General features: G+C 48.2%; 1 protein-coding gene across 17 annotated transcripts; it reads right to left on the bottom strand.

Annotated features, from left to right (window-relative positions):
• Positions 1 to 347: 347 nt before the first annotated feature.
• ZFYVE27 (zinc finger FYVE-type containing 27) lies at positions 348 to 18,436 on the bottom strand (the record flags this gene model as incomplete). 17 transcript variants are annotated; one of them, XM_084246067.1, is made up of 12 exons in its annotated part: positions 348 to 412; positions 1,420 to 1,501; positions 1,819 to 1,865; positions 4,913 to 5,057; positions 5,214 to 5,234; positions 6,615 to 6,701; positions 7,274 to 7,413; positions 8,094 to 8,206; positions 9,642 to 9,737; positions 13,102 to 13,252; positions 15,002 to 15,072; positions 18,237 to 18,436. In XM_084246067.1, the coding sequence occupies 12 exons, from the start codon at positions 18,434 to 18,436 to the stop codon at positions 348 to 350; spliced, it is 1,218 nt and encodes a 405-aa protein (XP_084102193.1). The 17 variants fall into 17 exon arrangements, with proteins under 17 accessions (XP_084102193.1, XP_084102192.1, XP_084102190.1 ...); XM_084246066.1 differs by having other exon boundaries at positions 4,913 to 5,054; positions 6,615 to 6,686; positions 13,102 to 13,288; XM_084246064.1 differs by having other exon boundaries at positions 6,615 to 6,686; positions 13,102 to 13,288.
• Between the last annotated feature and the right edge of the window lie 529 nt (positions 18,437 to 18,965).

Consider the following 18,965-nt stretch of genomic DNA (forward strand, 5'->3'; position numbering starts at 1 on the left):
AGAGAAGCCCTGATCCTCAAAAAGCCCCAGCGGCAACCAAGCCTCACTCACTGCTGCCCTCTAGCTTACATTCCTGAGTTCATTAACAGCTCAGGACAGAGCAGGCAACCATGCTAGGCCCTGCAGGGCTCCCCTCCCCTCTGGGGCTTAACAGCAGCCATCACCAGCCCTCCCCAGAAATGGAGCACAGCTCCAGAACCTGGTGGAGACAGCAAGGACAGTAAGGGAAAGCCTACCTAGCTTTGGGCCACACTCGCCCAGCACACGCCACACAGGGCTAGGGATGGGGAGAGTGGGGTCAAGGCTGGCCCCAGGGATGATGCCCGCTTGGACCCTCGCCCTTCTTCTCATTTGCTCAAGGTCTGGTTACACGAGGCACACACAAACACAGTCTCCCTCTGGGCTTCCGGGGCTGAAAAGGAGGAAGAATTTGGTTAGACGCTTCCTCATGTCCTTTGGCCCATGGCCCCAACTCTAGAACTAACTTCTCCCTACCTGAGAGCCCCATGCAGATCACCCTTGCTGACCGAGTTCACTAGCCTGCATTTTCATGGTACAGCTCTTTCCATGGGCACTGGAGACTTTGGGGTCATTATGCCAATAGCAGGCCTCTCCCAGAGCCCCAAGCATTAGAAAGTATTTTGGCACCAATAGAAACTTTTAAAAATGTTTTTTAAATAAAATGCCAAAGAAAAACTTCCAGAATGTTTTAACTGGTTATCCCAGGTGGAAGATCACAGGATTATTTTTCTCTTCCTTCTCTGCACAACAATTTCCTAATCTATCTGAATAAACATGTGGTACTTGCATGACTGGAAAGATTTAAAAAAAAAAAAAACAACCTAGTTAAACATACATTTTACAAAGGAGTACTTAAAAACACGCTCCCAATTTTTTTAGAATGTGCTACGCACTTTCCTGTGTGTGAGCTGGCACTGACAATCCAGAACAATTCTCTGAGATTAGGACTTTCTTCCTTTTGCTCATCTGCATACTCATTTTTGTTTACAGTGAGTATGTACATCTTTCCTAAAAGGAAAAATTTATTTTCTCATTTTGTTAAAAGTGTTACTGAGATAATGAGAGAAAGAATGTAATTCAGGAAGGTGCTTCTGCTAGGGAAGGCGGGAGAAGCACCAGGAAGCCTCAGTGGTGTGACTAAAGTTCTATTTTCTACCTTTAAAGCAGCAGTCACAGGCATGCACTGTTACGCTTCCCAATTCAGTCACATTACATGTGTTCTTGTGCAGGCATCAAATATTTCAGGGTTTCATTTGATAAAGGGGGTGGAGATGTTACTACAGGCCAGACTCCCAAGTTCCCTTGACCTCTCACTGACCCTCTGCTCCTTTCCCACAATGCAGCAGCCCCTCAGAAGGGGCAGGACCCTGCCAACCCTCCCAGTGCCCACACACTCACCTGTGGCCCCCATGAAGGACTTGGGCACCTTGAAGGAGCAGCACCGAGAGCAGAAGCTGTTTCCACAGTTACTGCAGCTCCGCTGCAGACAAGAGCCAAAGTCAAAATCCAATGTATCTTCCACCCGAGGCACCCGAAGCCCCTGCTCGCCCACCTCCTTTCCACCAGCTGATCGCACCTCAGGAAACTGGGATCACTGTGGAACTGGGCAGGAGTGAGACCAAATGGGGCAGCCCCAAGAAGGTTGGCAAAGGTGTGAGCACAGGGGCTGGGGGACACCCACTCCTGTGAGCAAACCTCGGCACCGAACCCCAGTGTGGCCAGAGGAGTCAGACTCTGTTGATGACCTGACTACATCTCGTCACAAGTCCCCAAAAACACACCATCAGGGAAACTTACCCTCTTCTTCAGCACTGAGAAGGTGGCCGAGCAGCCCGTACAGTTCCCTGAGGAACAGAAACAGCAGCTAGCCTTGACCCGCCCTAGCCTCTCAACTCCCTCCTGCTCCTGGCTCCCCTAAATGGGGACACTTAGGACACCACCCAGCCCAGACACCCTGGGCATGAGAAGGGAGCAAGGGAGCACAGTCCAGATCTGCAGTCAAAGGAGGAATTCAAACCGAACAGGGAAAACTGACCGCCACTGGGACGCCAAGCCTCCAGACAACACGCAGCTGCCAGTCCCTGCACCCTCCAGGGCTCAAAGGCCCCACCCTTGGGTCCAGCTCCGGAAATCAAGGAGCATCCAGCAGCATCCACTCCGTGACCACACCACACTGGTGAACTGGACAACGGCATCCCTCCATGGCAGTAGCTCCAACGACCTCAAACGAAGCCTGCCTGACATGACCCCTTCCAAAGTGTCACCTTACAGGTACTCTGCCCACAGGTGAAAACAGAAATGACTCCTAAAACCCCAGACACCTGCTCTCTGTCATTTAAGAGGCTCAGAACCAGGCAACTTCCAAGATGTGCAGGGCAAAACACACAGGCACTGTAAATGGCAGGTGGGGTGGGGCAGGAGAGAGCCGGAGACCACAGCAGCTGAGGAAATGGCCGCCAAGGAGGCAGGAAGCTGTAAGAAGAGAGAACAGATGGGGAAGCAGAGGCCCCAATTGTTCTTTTAGAGGCAATGTCAAGGCAGCTAGGCCTAACAGAAGTGGTGCCCATCAATACCCAGAAAAACTAAAGATGGAACACACGACTACAAGGACATGGACTGATGAGGGGGGTGCACACAGGTGAGAAGAGAATCAAAAGAAAGGAGGCAAACAGACATGAGGAGGAAGGAAAGGCCACGGTGGGCCTTACAACTAGAGTAAGCCCCAGAAGCAAAAGCAAACCCTGACTGCCCCGGGAATACTGACCATATTCAATACTGACTGGCAGAAACTGCCACGTAGGCAGGGGGCACTGAGCCAGGGAGAAAAGGCAGTGATCCACAGAAGGCATAAGGGCGCTCCCTAAAGGGGCCCAGAGAACGCTGCCAAAGGCAGGGGGCCCAAAGGGAAGCTAAATTGGGTCTTGGAAAAGCTTGAGAAGGGAGAAGGTTACTAAAGGAGGTTTCTAGAACTGGGGCCCAAAGACTTCCTGTGATCTAGCCAGAGCAAAGCTCGGCCTGCAGCAGCAACACTGTGCCTCCCGGACCACGGTGGGTCAGGTACAGAGCACCAGGTCTCGCCTTCACACCAAGGCCCCAAAGCAACACTGACCTATGGTCCCTTCCTCTGTTCAGTCAGAATCACCTGCAGCTCCTGCTGACGGAGACTCTCAGGTTCAAGGAAAGAAGGCACCAGCCAGAGCAAGGAGAGACCTGGAGCCAAGTTGCTTCAGGTAAATGCTGTTGTCAGCCAGCGGGCAGCTGTCGCAAAGAAAAGGCAAAAAGAATATACAGGTGCCACTGCCCGCTCCCAGCCTGCGGGAGCTATACCTGCAACACAGCAAAGAGCTCAAAAACACCTCAGGGGAGGGACAGCAGGCAGTCCTGAAGGACAGGGTGCTGAGAGGGGCTCAGAAAAAGCTGCATTTCCTGCCCTTGCCCTCCTCAGGGGAACCTGAAAGGCCTTCACCCATCCTGACAGGGATTATCTGAATCAAAAACAAAATACAGAGATGATAGACAGACTTTAAATCCAGGGCACCTCCCACACCCGGGCAGAGGGAGGGGGTGGTTAGAAGAACACAGGAGCCTAAGCAGATGTCCTGAGTTTGAGTCAAAGCTCAACCATGTACTGACTGAAGGCTTTCTGCAAATGCTTTGGCCTCAGGTTACACACCTGTAAAATGAGAACATCTAATGGCCTTTACTTCATATTCAGATACAGGTGAATCGTCTGCCAGAGCAGAAATACCAATGCTGCGCAGTGTCACCTGGGACTTCTGGAAACCAGCTGCTTCCAAGTCCGTAAGAACCGCCTGCCTACTCCTGTCACATCTACCACCAGGACTATATGAGCCAGCAGAGGTGGAAGCACACAGAACCCTGTGCTGCACAGAAGCCAGAGAACAGAAGGCACCTTGAATTTACATGCAAAAAGCAACAGCATGGCCAGGGCCTCTGTGCCTGAGAAAACAGCTGCTGTGGTTGCCGCAGGGGCGGGAAAGCAGGCCTCTAGACGCCCTGGGTCAAATTCCTCTGAATAATCCCCAGGAGCTTCTCCCAGGAAGGGCTCAGGACCCAGAACTCACTCCCACCAGAATACACAGTACAGCCACCCGGTCCTCCTCCCTGTCAGCTGACACCCAGCAATTCCCGAGTCACCCACCCTAGGGTGATTCTAAGCTTCAGCCATAACTTTCCTGCCTTGGCTCTCGCTTTGGTGATAGTCAAATCCACCCTTCTCCAGAGTGTCTTTCTACCCCTCAATAAAACTAGGACTGACCAATCAACGTGGCTGGAGAGAAGGACACTGAGGATTCTATCACACTGAGAAGATACTGTTTGCTTCAACTTGCTTCCACCTGGATTGGAAAGATCCAGAGTTTCCTAGAAACCTGAGGGATGGGCCAGGGCCTCCAACATCAACAGTGAGTCTCATCCAAGTTCCTGCTACAAACCAGCCAGCACCGTGCTAGCATCCACTACATATTATCTCATCTACTGACATAACCACCCTGTGAGAAAGGGAAACTGAGGCGCCAGTTGAGTAATTTGCTGAAAGACACCAGGCAGAGCTGGGATTTGCACCAAATGCAACACAACCTTCCGAGGTTCTGCCTGGCTCAGGATGAAACCTTCCCTGCAGTCCTGTGGTGGCAAGTTTCCAGAACTGATGGCCTCATCTTTCCACAGGCTAAGCCCCATCAGGACAGAGACACAAAAAGGAAGCCACACCGCTCGCTCATCAGGCCCACTACACACTGCCCCTGCCCAGGGCCCCAGAGAAAGAGCATTGCTCCATGCTCTTGTCATAAACCAGCACCCACTACCCCAAGACTCTGGCCCCAGTGTGGGGGTGCCCACACCCCCGCACTGTTCTGCTCCCCACTGGTACCGAAGTTGTTGGTGGGGTAGCGCTTGCGGAGTCGCTCCGTGAGCCGCGACACCTTGCTGCGCAGCACCTCATTCTTGCTCAGGATGCCGTTGTCCTGCAGGGCCAGCTCATCCTCTGCTGGGCACGGAGCACACTCGTCGTCATCCTGTGGGAACAGCTCCTTCTAGTCCTGCTCACCTCTTAGCAGGACTCTGGGACCTGCGTGCAGAAGCGCCCCGGCACAGCGGACCCCAAAGGCGACAGCTGGCTCAGCCACCCTCCCCCACCCAGTCCCTGCCCACCTCACCAGGCTCCTACTCACCAGCACCACCAAGTGGGTCTCCTGCCTCCCAAGATGCGGGGGAGAAGGAGAGAAAACAGGGGAGACAGAGAGATAGCAAGAAGGAGGAAGCTGCTGGAAGGGGATCCCCAAGAAAAGGGAGTCACAGAAGTACTACTCTTGAGTCATCCCCAGGGGTGACATTAACAGAGGCCCCAGTGAAAGGACCCCAATACTGACTATGCTTGAGACTCCCTGGGAGAGGTTGTATACTACCGTCTTCTCAACTGGCTGAAATCAATTTGCTGGTCATTATTTTAATAGACTAGAACAAACCAAGACAGAAAATATTCCTTACAATGTATTTTTCAGGAAACCTCTGCTACAGTCAAATTTTCTCTCTTTTCCACACTTAAATGTAAACTGAGTCATGATGGAAAATGGGCTTCTTACTATGGATTATAAAGAAAAATGCTTGAAAGCCCCTCCCAATTATATTCCTTACCACCATCAGAGTCTACAAGGTTCAGAGTCTACAACCGTATATTAAGGTCCCAGAGAAATCACACAGCAGTTAAAAATAGATGAGGCTGACGTTAGTACAGAGGGCTAGATGGAAATTGTAGGTTCAATGACTCCCATTTCTTATTCTTAATTTCCCACTTTATGAAGAGACACAAACAAAAATGATTTCCTACTCTAAGAAAAACAAGAAAGCAAATGTGACAATAAATGAGCTGGGACCCAGGGACGAGACGCGGGGGGGGGGGGGGGGGGGCTATGTGACCTCTGAAGGAGACCGTCACTCCTCAGTTACTACAGAGCTATAGCTCTAGCCCTGTAGACTCAGGACTCTGTGATTCTTCAGACACTGAAAATCTGTAAGAGTTTTCACTGAAATCTCCATTTTTAAATATTAGCTAAAAAAAAAAAATCAAAACTTTAAATGCTTGCACTCCAGATAAAAGATTTCTGCCATCTACTAGTCTGAACTGCTGTCCTAAACTCAGGAAGACTTTAGCTTTCTCTGACTTAGCACCTGGCCATGCATCCAGCTTTTCTAATCTCCCCTCCCTACACCTCAAAGGGACATCTTGCAGAGAACAGTCAAAGGCCCAGGGCCTTGCCTCCCCCAGTGCCTCCCCCAATCTGTGCTTACCCCAAATCAGAGGCACTCAGCCCAGCGACTCCAGTCAAGGCAGTAAATAACCCCCTCCCCAACCCCACTCCCGCACCCCACCCCTGCCTCGCTACATCAGACATTTCCCAGAGGCTTCCAGAGTCATCCCTGTCCTGGGCACCCAGGACAAGGGAAGGTTCAATGTCACCCTTCCAACCAGTGGGTTCTAGCTCAGGGCAAGTTTCAACTCCTATTTGGATAAAAAAAATTTCCAAAACCCAGCCTTGGGGTGTGAGAAGTCACATGGCTCCAGGGCCACCCACCTCAATCGCATCTTTAAACTCCTCATCAGGCTCAGCCTCCTCCGCCTCCTCCACGCTACCTGGCGTGAGGTCCTGGGAAGGGAGACTCTATTACAGAAAGAGAGAGATGAGCCCTTCCTCCAAGGTCTAAGCCATATAAACCACCTCCCAGAGCCAAAACCTGGGCTTCCCAAATATCCATTCCTCACACAGAGAAAGTGGCAGGAAGGCAAAAAAGAAGGAAGTTACTGGGAAGAGGGCCCTCTAGCCCAGCAGGATGGGGAGATGGGCCAACGTGGTTGGGCAGCACTGTGATTGAGAGTATGAGCCCCAGAACCACAGGGCGTGGGTCTGAGTCCTGCTCCCACCACCCTGGGCAGCCACCCTGCCTCAGCCTCTGAAAGTGAGAATGTTCTCATTCTCAGAAATAACCAACACCTCATGGGGTTACTAGCCACAAAGCACTTGGAACAGCAAAGTAAGCACTCAATAAAGCAGAAAATAAACAGAATAGCTATTACTACTGCAGTTATTACTAAGCACTTCAAAGGAGAGAGGCCTGGGCAGAAGCAGGAACTAAACAGAGGCCTGCCCAGGAGCTGCATGGAATGAAGTTAGTAATAGGAAGGCTCCACAGCCTGGCTGCAGCAAGCTCTGCCCTGATGGCCCGGGGTACTCACCTCTGTGGGTGTGGACACAGGCGTGCACTCGAACAGATTGCCCTTCCCCCCCGCTTCCAGCAGGGGTGGGCTCTCAAAGGCACTCTGTTCCTGCTTGGGGTTCATCCGTCGCTGCAGAGAAGCCCTGTACTCAGACACCACTGGCCAGGACAAGAAAAGGGCGGGGGATAGAAACAGGATGGAATGAGTGGTGCCTTGGGAGAACCGACTGCTACAGCTGGCTGGCCTCTTCCTCCAACACCCCACTTTCTCCTACAGGAAAGGGCTGCCCTCCCAACTCTGAACAAGTCACCTAAGCCAAGCCTCATAAACAAAACACAGATACTACCGCCTACCCCATGAGATTGTTATAGAGAAATTAAATGCAGTAAGTGCCTGATAAATTTCCTCCCAGCCACAAGGAGGAAAGCAAATATAGCAATCACCCCAAACATATGTACAGACCTAGGCCTCTGTGACTCAGGGCCTCGCCAGACTGCCTCACTGTTTCAGAAGCCAGATGGCAGAGGAGTACTCTGGAATCACACAGAGATGTGGCAGCAACTCCAGGTGGCTGCATCCCGGGGGGTGGTGGCAGCACGGGGAAAACACCCCTCCCTCATCTCCCAGAGGCCACCATAATATGTAAGCAGCGATTCACCTGCCTTGTAAAGAGAGGGGGATCCCTAGGTAGCAGCCTCTCTGTATCTCAACCACCACCCTAGTGTGGTGCTGCCCCCTGCTGGAAGGCAAGCAAATGATCTGCTAGAGAGAAACCAGGGAGCCTCACCAGCCCTCAGTGTGGCCCAGGCCCTATGTCTGCCAAGCTCCCAGGGCTTACCTCTGAAGAACTCCACGTTCCCCAGAAAAAGTGTGCTGTTTAAAAGGGCAAGGACCCAGCACAGCGGCAGCAGATACAGCATGCAAACCGTGCCCAGAAGAGCCCCATAGAACCTGGATCAACAGAAAGGAACCACAGGCTCAGTAGTTCGTAAGATCAGAAGGAAGCCTACTTGGAGCACACCCACATAACAGTCTGGGGAAGAAACAGCTCTGGGCAGTTAGTAAGCAGCCCAGATGTGCTCATCAAACATGTGGAAACTGAAGCAACGAGGAAGGACTACCAACAAGCCAGTGGCTGACAGCCTGCACTGGTAGGGCTGCCACGGCAAGGCTGCACGAGAGCCCACCCAGCACTCTGCGGGCTCTGGATTCTGAAGTCCAGAATAAGAGAGACTTGGATTTGAATCCAGCTCTGCCACTTCTCGCTGTGTGACCTCAGACAAGTCCCTTGGTTCTTGAGCATTACTTCCTTCATGTGTGAAATGGGGACTAACGTAGTGCCTGCCTACCTCAGGGTTAACTACAAAGATGGAGCTCATTCATGGAAAGTGTCTAGCACGGTGCCCGGCACAAGGTGGAAGACTGACTAAATACTAGTCCTCATTATTATTCATAAATAAAACCCCAAAGACACTCGTGCCATTTAATCCAGTAGTTTTCAGAATTTATTCTAAGAAAAAAACTTCAAAAGATGAAAAGCTAAACCCATTAAAATGTTCACTACAGGGTTACTATTAAAAGGTAGAAACTGACTAAATGTATTAGGAGAGTGAGTCCACATATTACATTACATTCACTAGCTATACTAACCTGATACTACAAATAATCCCAAAAGATATGTAGCAACAAAGAAACCTATTTATGATATAAGGGAGAAAGAGAAAAATCTCACATACACCATGAGGCTATCTATCTACAAAGTACACTGGACCCTTGAACACTGCAGGGATAAGGACACCCATCCCCAAACAGTCAAATATCTACACATAACTTTTGATTTCCCCAAAATGTAACCAGAGTCACATCACACCCCTCCTCAGATACCAAACTCCACAGAGGCAGAAGTTCCCCCCAGGTGGCCTCCTCATCCGTGGGTTCTGCATCTGCGGATCCCATCGCCTAACACCTGCTGATGCGGGAATGTGAAACCCATGGATGCAGAGGCCAGCTGTGCTTATTGAAAACAACCCAAGTATGGGTGGCTCCATGCAGTACAAATGTCTGCTGTACCAGGGTCAACTGTACGTGCATATGACAAAACTCTAGAAGGCCATTTCAACATGAGATCAGCTGCTATACCAGCGGGGGAGAATACATAGTGAGTTATTTTGCTATTATTAAAATTTTACCATACATAAAAGAAGGCATCTAAGCCCATAAAAGCAGGGCACTCGAGCCCCTAAGTCTGTGTAACTGCACACAAGAGCCTTGGAGCTTCTCTTCCCTGAGGTAGTGGGGCAGGGCCCTGTCAAGACAGCTAGCCTAGTGGGGTCTCAGCGACTAATTCCTCCAGCGCAGCAGGGGTGGGAGCGGAGGGGCCACTCACTGTGAGGACACAACGGGGTTCTCCCAGTGCAGCACACGGTAGGCAGCTTCGCAGGTGCCACAGAGGCGGCTCAGGAAAGCCTCTAGCTGGATCAGGCTGCAAACGAGGGACTTCGGTGAGCCACATGCCCTACCAACCAGCACCTGACAGAGCTCTGGGGCAGCAGAGCCTAGGACTTCGCAGGCCCAACTGGCTAGGGGTGGCCAATCTCTTCAAATCCACAAAGGGGTCACATCAGAGAGCTTAGAAGAAATTTTTCACATTCCAGTCCCCATTTGGGATGCCTGCTGAGGTGGAAAATGGACCAAGCTTCCTGCTTTGGTCTCTTCCTAGCTGTTGACAGTGGTGGGCTGGCTACTGAACTTTTCCAGAGCTGCAGTTTCCTCATCTATAAAATGAGGGTACCCACCTCACAGACACTGTGTCAGTGTGTCTGTGAAGATACATGGCAGGATGTAGATCAACGTGTCTCCACTTGGGGTGTAAGACAGACTCACTTGGAGAGGCTTTTGTTTTTGTTTTTAATGGATGCACCCCTAGAAGCAATGAGCACAAGATCTGTACCCAGATCTTAGTTTCTGAAGGGCCCTTGAAAAAACGGTTGACATTAGGGCATGGTAACCATAAGATGAATGTGAACACCCCGTTGTTCCATAAAGTAAGAAAACACTCAAAACTGATGGGGACATACAAGAACACAGGAGCCATTTCAACAGAGCTTCTCCGACTAGTCAGAATCTAGAACAACATGAGATCAAATAAATAACGGCAGCAATGGAGGACAGTCACATTTCACTTAACAGCAGGGATATGCTCTGGGAAATGCCTCCTTTGGCTATTTAATTAGGTTAATGTCAGAAAGAACTTACACACATGCAGAGGGCATGGCCATTACACACCTGGGCTGTGTGGTCCAGCCTACTGGCACCACTGTCATAGGTGGTCCTTCATTGACCAAAATATCATTAAGCTGTGAATGAGCATAAAACCCACTGAATTAGGGCCTCCCTGGTGATGCAGCAGTTGAGCACTAGGCTGCGAATCTGCCCACAGCCTCTGCAGCGCCGGTTGGATCCCCGGCCGCCAGCGAGGGTCCCACATGGCGCGCAGACCTCTCCTGCACGTCTGCTGCTCCCTGCATCAGTGTACTTCGTTGGTCTGCCTGTTCTGTTCCCCGCTCTGGCTATGGTGAATTCTCTCACCCTCCTGTGCTTCTGACTGTACCAAGTGCTTGTATAAATAAATAAATCTTTTTTTAAAAAATTTAAAAAATAAAAGCCACTGAATTAAACTAAAAATCTGAGTTCATTTGATAACAAGAAGGAAAAGTTCTTCCTTACAATGGAATGCCAGTTAATAATGCCAACTAGAAAATAACCTTGGGCCTCCCTGGTGGTGCAGCAGTTGAGCACTGGATTGCGAAGCTGCCCGCAGCCTCTGCAACGCTGGTTCGCTCTCTGGCCACCGGGCGAGGGGCCCACATGGCGCACAGACCTCTCCTGCTGCGCCTGCTGCTCCCCTCAGCAGTGTACTTCGTCAGTCTGCCTGTTCTGCTCCCTGCTCTGGCTCTGGTGAATTCTTGCACCCTCCCGCACCTCTGACTGTACCCAGTGCTCATATAAATAAGTAAATAAATCTAAAAAAAGAAAAAAAAGAAAATAACCTTTCCAGCCATCATTGAAACAAATTGATGAAGGGAAGGCTCCTCCAAGGATTTAAATGCACTGGGTGAATGTATGGTAAGGAACAAGATATTTACATAGTCTCAAAGTACCCACCCCGCAAATTACTAACCCCAGAGGGTAAAGTGGAAAAACTTGAACTAAGTGACCTCAGTTAGTGTGTCCATTAACAAGACACAATGATATCGTAGGCATCTTGATATGACAAAATAATAGCACTAATAATCAATGGGGTGTTCACATTCATCTTGTCATTCCTATCAAAAATGCATCTAATCAATCCACAAATTGAAGATAAATCAACAAGCTTGTTCTACTCAAAAATGTTAGGTCATAAGAAACAAAGATGGGGGAACTACTCCAGGTCACAGCAGAATAAAGAAAAATAAAAATGAGATGTAACGTATGATTCTGGCTGGCTCCAGCTTCAGGGGAAATTGATATAAAAAGACCTTATTAAAATAACCACTGAGGTTTGATTGGGAATTGAGTATCAGACTGACAGTATTCAGTTCATGCTGTCATTGTTAAATTCCCTCACTCTGATTTCAGGACTGTGACTACAAAAAAAAATGTCCTTGTTCTTAGGAAATACACACTGAAGTATTTGGGGTAAAGAGGCAGGATGTTTGCAACTTACTTTCAAATGGCTCAGGAAGGAAAAAAAAATGTATGTATAAAGAGATAGATGAAGCCAGCATGGCAAAATGTAATAACTGGGGAAAGGGTATATGGGAGTTCTTTGTATCAGTCTTGGAACTCTTCTCTAAGCTTAAAGTCATTTCTTTTTTTCTTTTTTTTTTTTTTTTTGCAGGACCCTCACTGGCAGCAGGGGAACGAACCGGCACTGCAGAGGCTGTGGGCAGCCTCGCAGCCCAGCACTCAACCGCTGCGCCACCAGGGGAGGCCCTAAGCTTAAAGTCATTTCAAAGTAAAAAGGTTTTATAAAACACACACACACACACACACAACACCCAGGCCTCACTCAGATAACTGACACAGAATTTCTAGGCCAGGACCCAGGCCAATTGTTTATTACTCTCTTTTTGAAGCTCAGCTATTCTGTATGTCAAGAGAGGCCAGTCCCAGAAGAGCTCAGTAAATGCCAGCTGCCACTGAAGCTGTTACAGTTGTTATTATTCAACAGTCCAGAGGTGCTTCCCCAAAATTACCAGATCTGTAACACTTAGGAAGTTTCTTCACTGTGTAGTGATGATAACTAGTGTTAACTGACACTTCCTGGGTTCCAGAAACTCCTTTGACCTTCACAGTCTTCTAATGCATGAGCCTATCTATCACTACCCCGTTTAACAGATGAGGAAGCTGGGGCACAAGGAAACAGAGCAGCTTGCCCAATGTCACAGCACAAGTAAATGCAAGAGCCTGAATTTGAACTCAGGCTGTGGCTCACACATGCAGGTACTTAGTCAAGGCCTTAAACTGTCTCTCTAGTGGGAGGAACACAAGCTGTGAAATCAGTCAGATCCGGATTCTCTTCCCAGTTCGGTCACTTTCAAGGTGAGTAAGCCTTTTTCCTCATCCACAAATGGAAGACAGTAATAGTAGCTACCTCCCAGAACAATTAAAAAGATGAAGGGAAATAACTTCTGTGATATGCCTGCCACAGTGCCAGGCACAGAGCATGGCTCAACCACGTGACTACTATAACTGACACTGCGCCCCCCCAAGACCCAAAACCCACGACCCCCGCCGCCCCCCACAACTCCCACCCACTCCACCCCTGCCCCCGTCCCCACCCCTGACCCTTCCATACTCACAAGCTCTTCACTTCAGCCACAGCTTCCGGACGGGACAGGCGAACTCTCTGTAAATCCTCCTGCCTCACGCTGTGATACTTCCTCCGCATCAGCTCAGCTTCGGGCAACCGGGCCCGACAAACCTCTTGAAGATAGCCCAGCAGCGCGGGCACTGAGATCACTAGGGCACCCAGTGAGTACCATGCCCCTATGGAATCAACAACACTGCAGGTAAACAGGGAGCAGGACTGGAGGCTGCGCCCGCCAGAATGTCCACGTGCTCACTCCCTCACCTCCTCTAGGGCACTGCCCAAAGGCCTTCCCCGATCCCATCTGAAGCAGTACCTCCCTCAATCTCCAGCTTCATTTTCCTCAGAGAACTTATCACCACATGACAGATTATAGGTACTGGTCATTGTCTCTTCCAAGGATGTAGCCTCATGAGGGCAGGGACTCTGTCCATTTGGTGGTCACCCATTTTTTTATATTATAAAACTTATGTCAGCACACAGTAGGTGGTTCATGCCTAGACTCTGGCTGCTGGGAGCTGTGTCTTATCTCTGAGTGCCTGGGGCTGACCACTGTGAACTGAGAAATGATGAGACTAAGAGAAAATTCCAAAGAACTTCTCCCATGGAACATGGTACCCTGAAGCAAGCTAACAGAGCCCTGGCACATAGTAAATGCCTGTGAAATATCTGTCATCTGAATCAATTGACTTTGAAAATATATATAGAAAAATCAAATAGCCTCAGAAAGAAATCCAAGTTTCAATCAAGTGAAGAGCCCTACTAAGAAACAGAAGATGAGGTCTTATACAACCTGTGCTTATTTTCAACCCCAAGTCCCTATAGGCATGGAAAACAAAGGAGACACTTGAGACAGGTGCGTCCAAGAGGAGCATGAACATGGGAATAAAAGACTGAGCTCCTCAGAACTCACCCACACCCTTCACTCATTTCCCCTAAGAAGTTTGGCTTTTTCTGCAACCATCTAGTTCCAACCAGGGAAAGGGCCTGGTGACAGCATATGTTGTCATAAAAGGTCCACAGGAGACAACTCTTCCCAGGACCCCTGCAGCTACAGTCTGCCCACACATCTACCTCAAAGGCTTCACACCACAGATCCCTCACTGCTGGTGATGTGCAGCAATCTCCACCAGGGTCACTTGTTGAGCCAGAGAAAATAAATCAGATGTGGGGGCCTCCCTGGTGGCGCAAGGGGTTAAGATGAAACCTATGAAGCTGGCCACAGCCACTGCAGCACAAGTTCAATCCCCAGCCAGGGAGCTACCCACATGGCGCAGAAGACCTCTCCTGACTCACCCGCTGCTCCCCTCAGCAGTATACTTCAGTCAATCTGCCTGTTCCGTTCCCCACTCTGTCTCTGGGGGATCTTCTCATCCTCCACACCTCTGACCTGTACCCCAGTTCTTGTATGCATAAATAAATAAATCTTTTTTAAAAAAAAATCAGATGTGGAAAAAAACCCTTAGCAGCTCCTCTTCCGGGTACCCTCACCACATGTCATGACCTTAAATGACCCCAGAATCAGCTTGGAACCCAAAATGGAAGAGTCAATGTGTCAGCAGTCAAGAAGGAAACAATAACAATTGCTGTAATGTAGTGCAACTTACTGTGTCAGGCACTGAGCTGTGCTACACATGGGTTATCTCATCCTCCCAACTACTCTCTGCGGAAAGCACTGTTATTATCCTCCCTTTAGAGAAGAGGAAATCTGGGCCTGGGGACAAGTTAAAGAACTTGCCTACGGTCACAGCAGAGCCCAGTCAGGATTCTAGCTCCGGAGGCTGTGTTCTGACACCTAGCAGGCAGAGGGAGACCAACGCCAGGCCAGGAAGGTCTAGAATCCCTCCCCAGTTCATTCACAAATGCCCCTGGGCCCTGGAAGCAGTTCTTACCCTCATTCAAAGTGAGGAACAAGATGTTGAGGCCCAGGCAGGTCAGCAGGGAACACAAAGGCATCTGCCACCTGAAACACAGATAGTCCGGGTCACTGAGGACAGCGGCTGGAGCCGGGAGGGCCGGGGCCGGCACAGGTGGGTCATCAAAACCAGGAGCGAGAGGAGGGGGCCTGGCAGGTCAAGAGGACATGAAAAGTGGGTCTCTAACTCAGACAGGTGACTGGCAAAAGAGTTACTGTCACATATTAGGCCCTGGGATGAGAGAAGGTATCTCCTCAGAACTAAAAGACCTGTAGAACGGTCTCTAGAGGAAAGGAGGTGGAATTCATAATGCATATGAAATAAATATATGCCCACCACAAAAGGGCAAAACAGTTAATTCTGTTTTGTTAAGTTTCTGTTTTCTTTAAGAGGTGACAATCACATTCTTCTTTAAAATTTTCCTTTATTCTAATTTATAATTTCACAAGGACATATATTCATGGTGAAGACTGATCTAAGACAATAATTGAGAAGACAAAATGTAAAGGATTTCTTTCATCCCATTTATGACTTTGTCTAATTTAATTTTCAGAGTTTGAGAGCTTTTTAAAATATGTATTTATTCAAAACAGGGAAAAATAATAGTGTATTTTCATATATTACAAAATGAAGACAAGCCAGGGTGTAGCATTCTCTCAGCAAGCACACCCTGAGTGAACTGGAACAGATGGAAACACACAGACCCAGGCTCCACCACCACCAAACGGCAAAGCAGAAGGAAGAATTGGATTGCTGAAGACAAGAAACACAACTGGCTTAGTCACTGATAAAGGACACTTCAGAGGGAAAAAGGGAGGCAGAATAATAATGAACTCACTGAGGAGCCATCTGAGGAGCAAGAAACAGAAGAATAAACAGGTAAGTTGCTCGCAAGCAATGTATTCAGAACTTAGGTATATTTTCTTTTGCTCCAATTGGGCTATTTCACAGTAAATAAATGAGGATAACAAATGAATGTACTTTTATTTTTTAATAAAAGTTATGAGTAAGGAAATGAAGTGACCTCTCTGTCTTTGAGATAGATAGGACTAGAGGTCTTAAAATTCAACACAGTCCACCTGTACCACCCTAAGGACCATCTAGCAACAGCTATAGGGTAAAAGTAAATTAAAAGTCAGGTCTAAAGTCAACCCCTTTTCAAAAATTAAAACATCACACAGTCACTGAAGTTGCTTCTATTTCGAAGCCTCTTCTATTCTGATGTCTTTCCTGACATTTTCATTGTAGGAGATCCACCTGCTGGAGGACTTGACCCCGAAAGAGTCTTAAAAATCTACTGCAGCTCTAGGCTTCAAATCTTACAGCTAATGCACAAGATTAGGATCCTTCTTCAAAGTCAAATCCTCTTTACTAAGAAAAGAACAATCAAAAGCACAAACTAATCTGACAGCCACTTTCACAGACCAATGCTCCTTGTCCCAGTAGCATGGAGACCACAAGCTCCTGATGGCTTTTAGGGCCCCATGTTCCTCCTCCCTCCAGCTTTAATCAATTCCACCACATCCCCGGATTTCTAATTTCATAAAATGGAAAAACCCTAACACATTAGTGCCAAGAAGACTAATAGAACAGTGGCAGAAAAGAAGGGCAGGATATATTTAACTTTTGTGCTCCACCACAAAAGGGCAAAACACACACCTGCATTGCTCATCTCAACAGATAAGGTCATATATTAAAGGAGTTCCAAAGTGAATAAGAAAAATTTAGGGCCTTGGTCAAACAGTTAAAAACAAACACCCCCTTCCACTACTTCCACTACTGAGAATGAATATTCAGTATTCATTAACCCTGTTGCCTCTCTGGCATCTTAGAGGGCTGAAGGTCTTTATGCAAATCTAATGGAAACTAGAAGTTTCTCCCCCAAAATGCACACATGTGTGAGCACGCCACTTTACATACAGTTTCAAGGAGACTCACAGACCCTGATAGGTACACTCACAGGCTCAGGGCTGAAATGCTGCATTAGCATTAGAACTCCTAACACTACACGGTATTAAGAGCATGTAGCCTTTGCCGAAGGGGAGAAAAAAGCTTTAACTTGAACCTAAAGGGCCTCCCTGGTGATGCAAGGGGTTAAGACACAACCTGTGAAGCTATCCACAGCCACTGCAGTACGAGTTTGATCCCTGGCCAGGGAGCTACCCACATAGCACGGCAGACCTCTCCTGTCTCACCCGCTGCTCCCCTCAGCAGTGTATTTCAGTCAATCCGCCTGTTCTGTTCCCCACTCTGTTTCTGGTGGATCCTCTCACCCCCTCCCGCACCTCTGGCCTATACCCCAGTTCTTGTATGCATAAATAATCCTTAAAAAATAAAAACTTGAATCTAAAAAAGATTAATTTAAATCTAATCCAACCTATAAATCTAACTTCCACTTTGCACCATGAGGAAACAACCCGACAAATCTAAATGAGAAATTCTCCAGGACAGTCATCTGAGTCTATTCAGTAAGACAGGAAATCAAAGAGGAGGCCGTTTTGATTACAAAAGACTTAAGGGCACCATAGCCACATGCAGCTGTGCAGCCCTTGACTGGACTGGTCAAAACAAACATTCTTCAGACTACTGACGAAATCTAAATGTGAACTGGGTATAAAATGATATCGAGGAATCATTGTTAGTTTTGTGACATATGATGTTACTTTCTTTTTTTAAAAGTCACTATTTAGAAACAAATTGAAGTATTTAGAGAGTGAAATGGCATATATCTGAAAACACTTTAACATAAGCGAGCTGAAAGGAGAAAATATCACAGAGGAAGAAAATCAAAATGGTAAAAACAAAAAAATGTGATCTCCATAATCATAAATTAGGGGAAATGGTAATTACTTGTTCATAGGTATTTATATTTCCTTAACTTACGTTCAAAACTATTCCTGAATTTTTAATATTAATATGCCAGTATTGGAAGAAAAAAAAATCCTGCGCTACGAAATAGAAGGCCCGATATTGGGGGCTAGCTAGCAATCCTAAGGTATCAGCCACAGAGAAACCCCAGTAAATGCCAGAGAGCTCCCGTGCCTGCCACTCCTTGGCTGGGCCTGAGACACAGGGTGGGGCCACTGAACATCACAGAACCACTCTTCACGAGGGCAAAAGGACAGCCAGCCAATGCCTAAATGAGCAGCACAGCTATGGAGCAGGAAGGCAGAAGGCCCAGCAGGTTAGAGCAACCCTATAAAATCTGTACCTGAGCAAGTACCGGACACCATCACCTGCATCCTTCAGGGGTTCCAAGTAGATCTCCAGCCTCTTGTAGGACAGAACCAAGTTGAAAAGATCAAATGCCGCTGGAGACTTGGTGGGGACAGGCAGAGAGTCTGGTGGAGCCTCAGGCACCACACTGGGGTTCACCTCTGGTGCACTCCCCTCACGCTCTGATGTCTGCATCCTGTAACCATAATTGCTGGCATTTGTATTGGATTTTCAATCCCCAACACACTTCTGCTTGCATTATTTCAAGTGATGGCTCTAACAAACCTAGGAGGTGGTAGGATTATAGGTGGACTGCCTATTTCACACCGGAGGAAAATGATGTCCATAAGGTGAAGTAAACTGACCAGATATAAAATGCTGCTCTTCTGATCCTCCATCTAATAGTCCTTTCCCCACAGACCCATCAACAGTATAACCATAAAGACCAAGCATATGTGGCTGCTGAGGAAAGGCAGCATGGGGTCTCAGGGAAAATGATGTCCTGGAATGTTTTTCTCCCACTCTTTACCTTCAGGTATCAGCTTAAATATCACTCCCTTGTTCTGAGAGGGCTTAGCCAACACCCCCCCGCCTCCCCCCCCCCCCTACAGACTAGGAGCCCCTCCTCAATGCTCCCAAAGGAACACGGATTCACCCATCCTAACAACATTTATTGCACCAAAGTAAAACTCCCTATTTCCTGGCTGGTCTGACCCTCTCTCTT

Source organism: Talpa europaea, assembly GCF_964194135.1.
Source record: "Talpa europaea genome assembly, chromosome: 10".
NCBI classification, from domain to species: domain Eukaryota; kingdom Metazoa; phylum Chordata; class Mammalia; order Eulipotyphla; family Talpidae; genus Talpa; species Talpa europaea.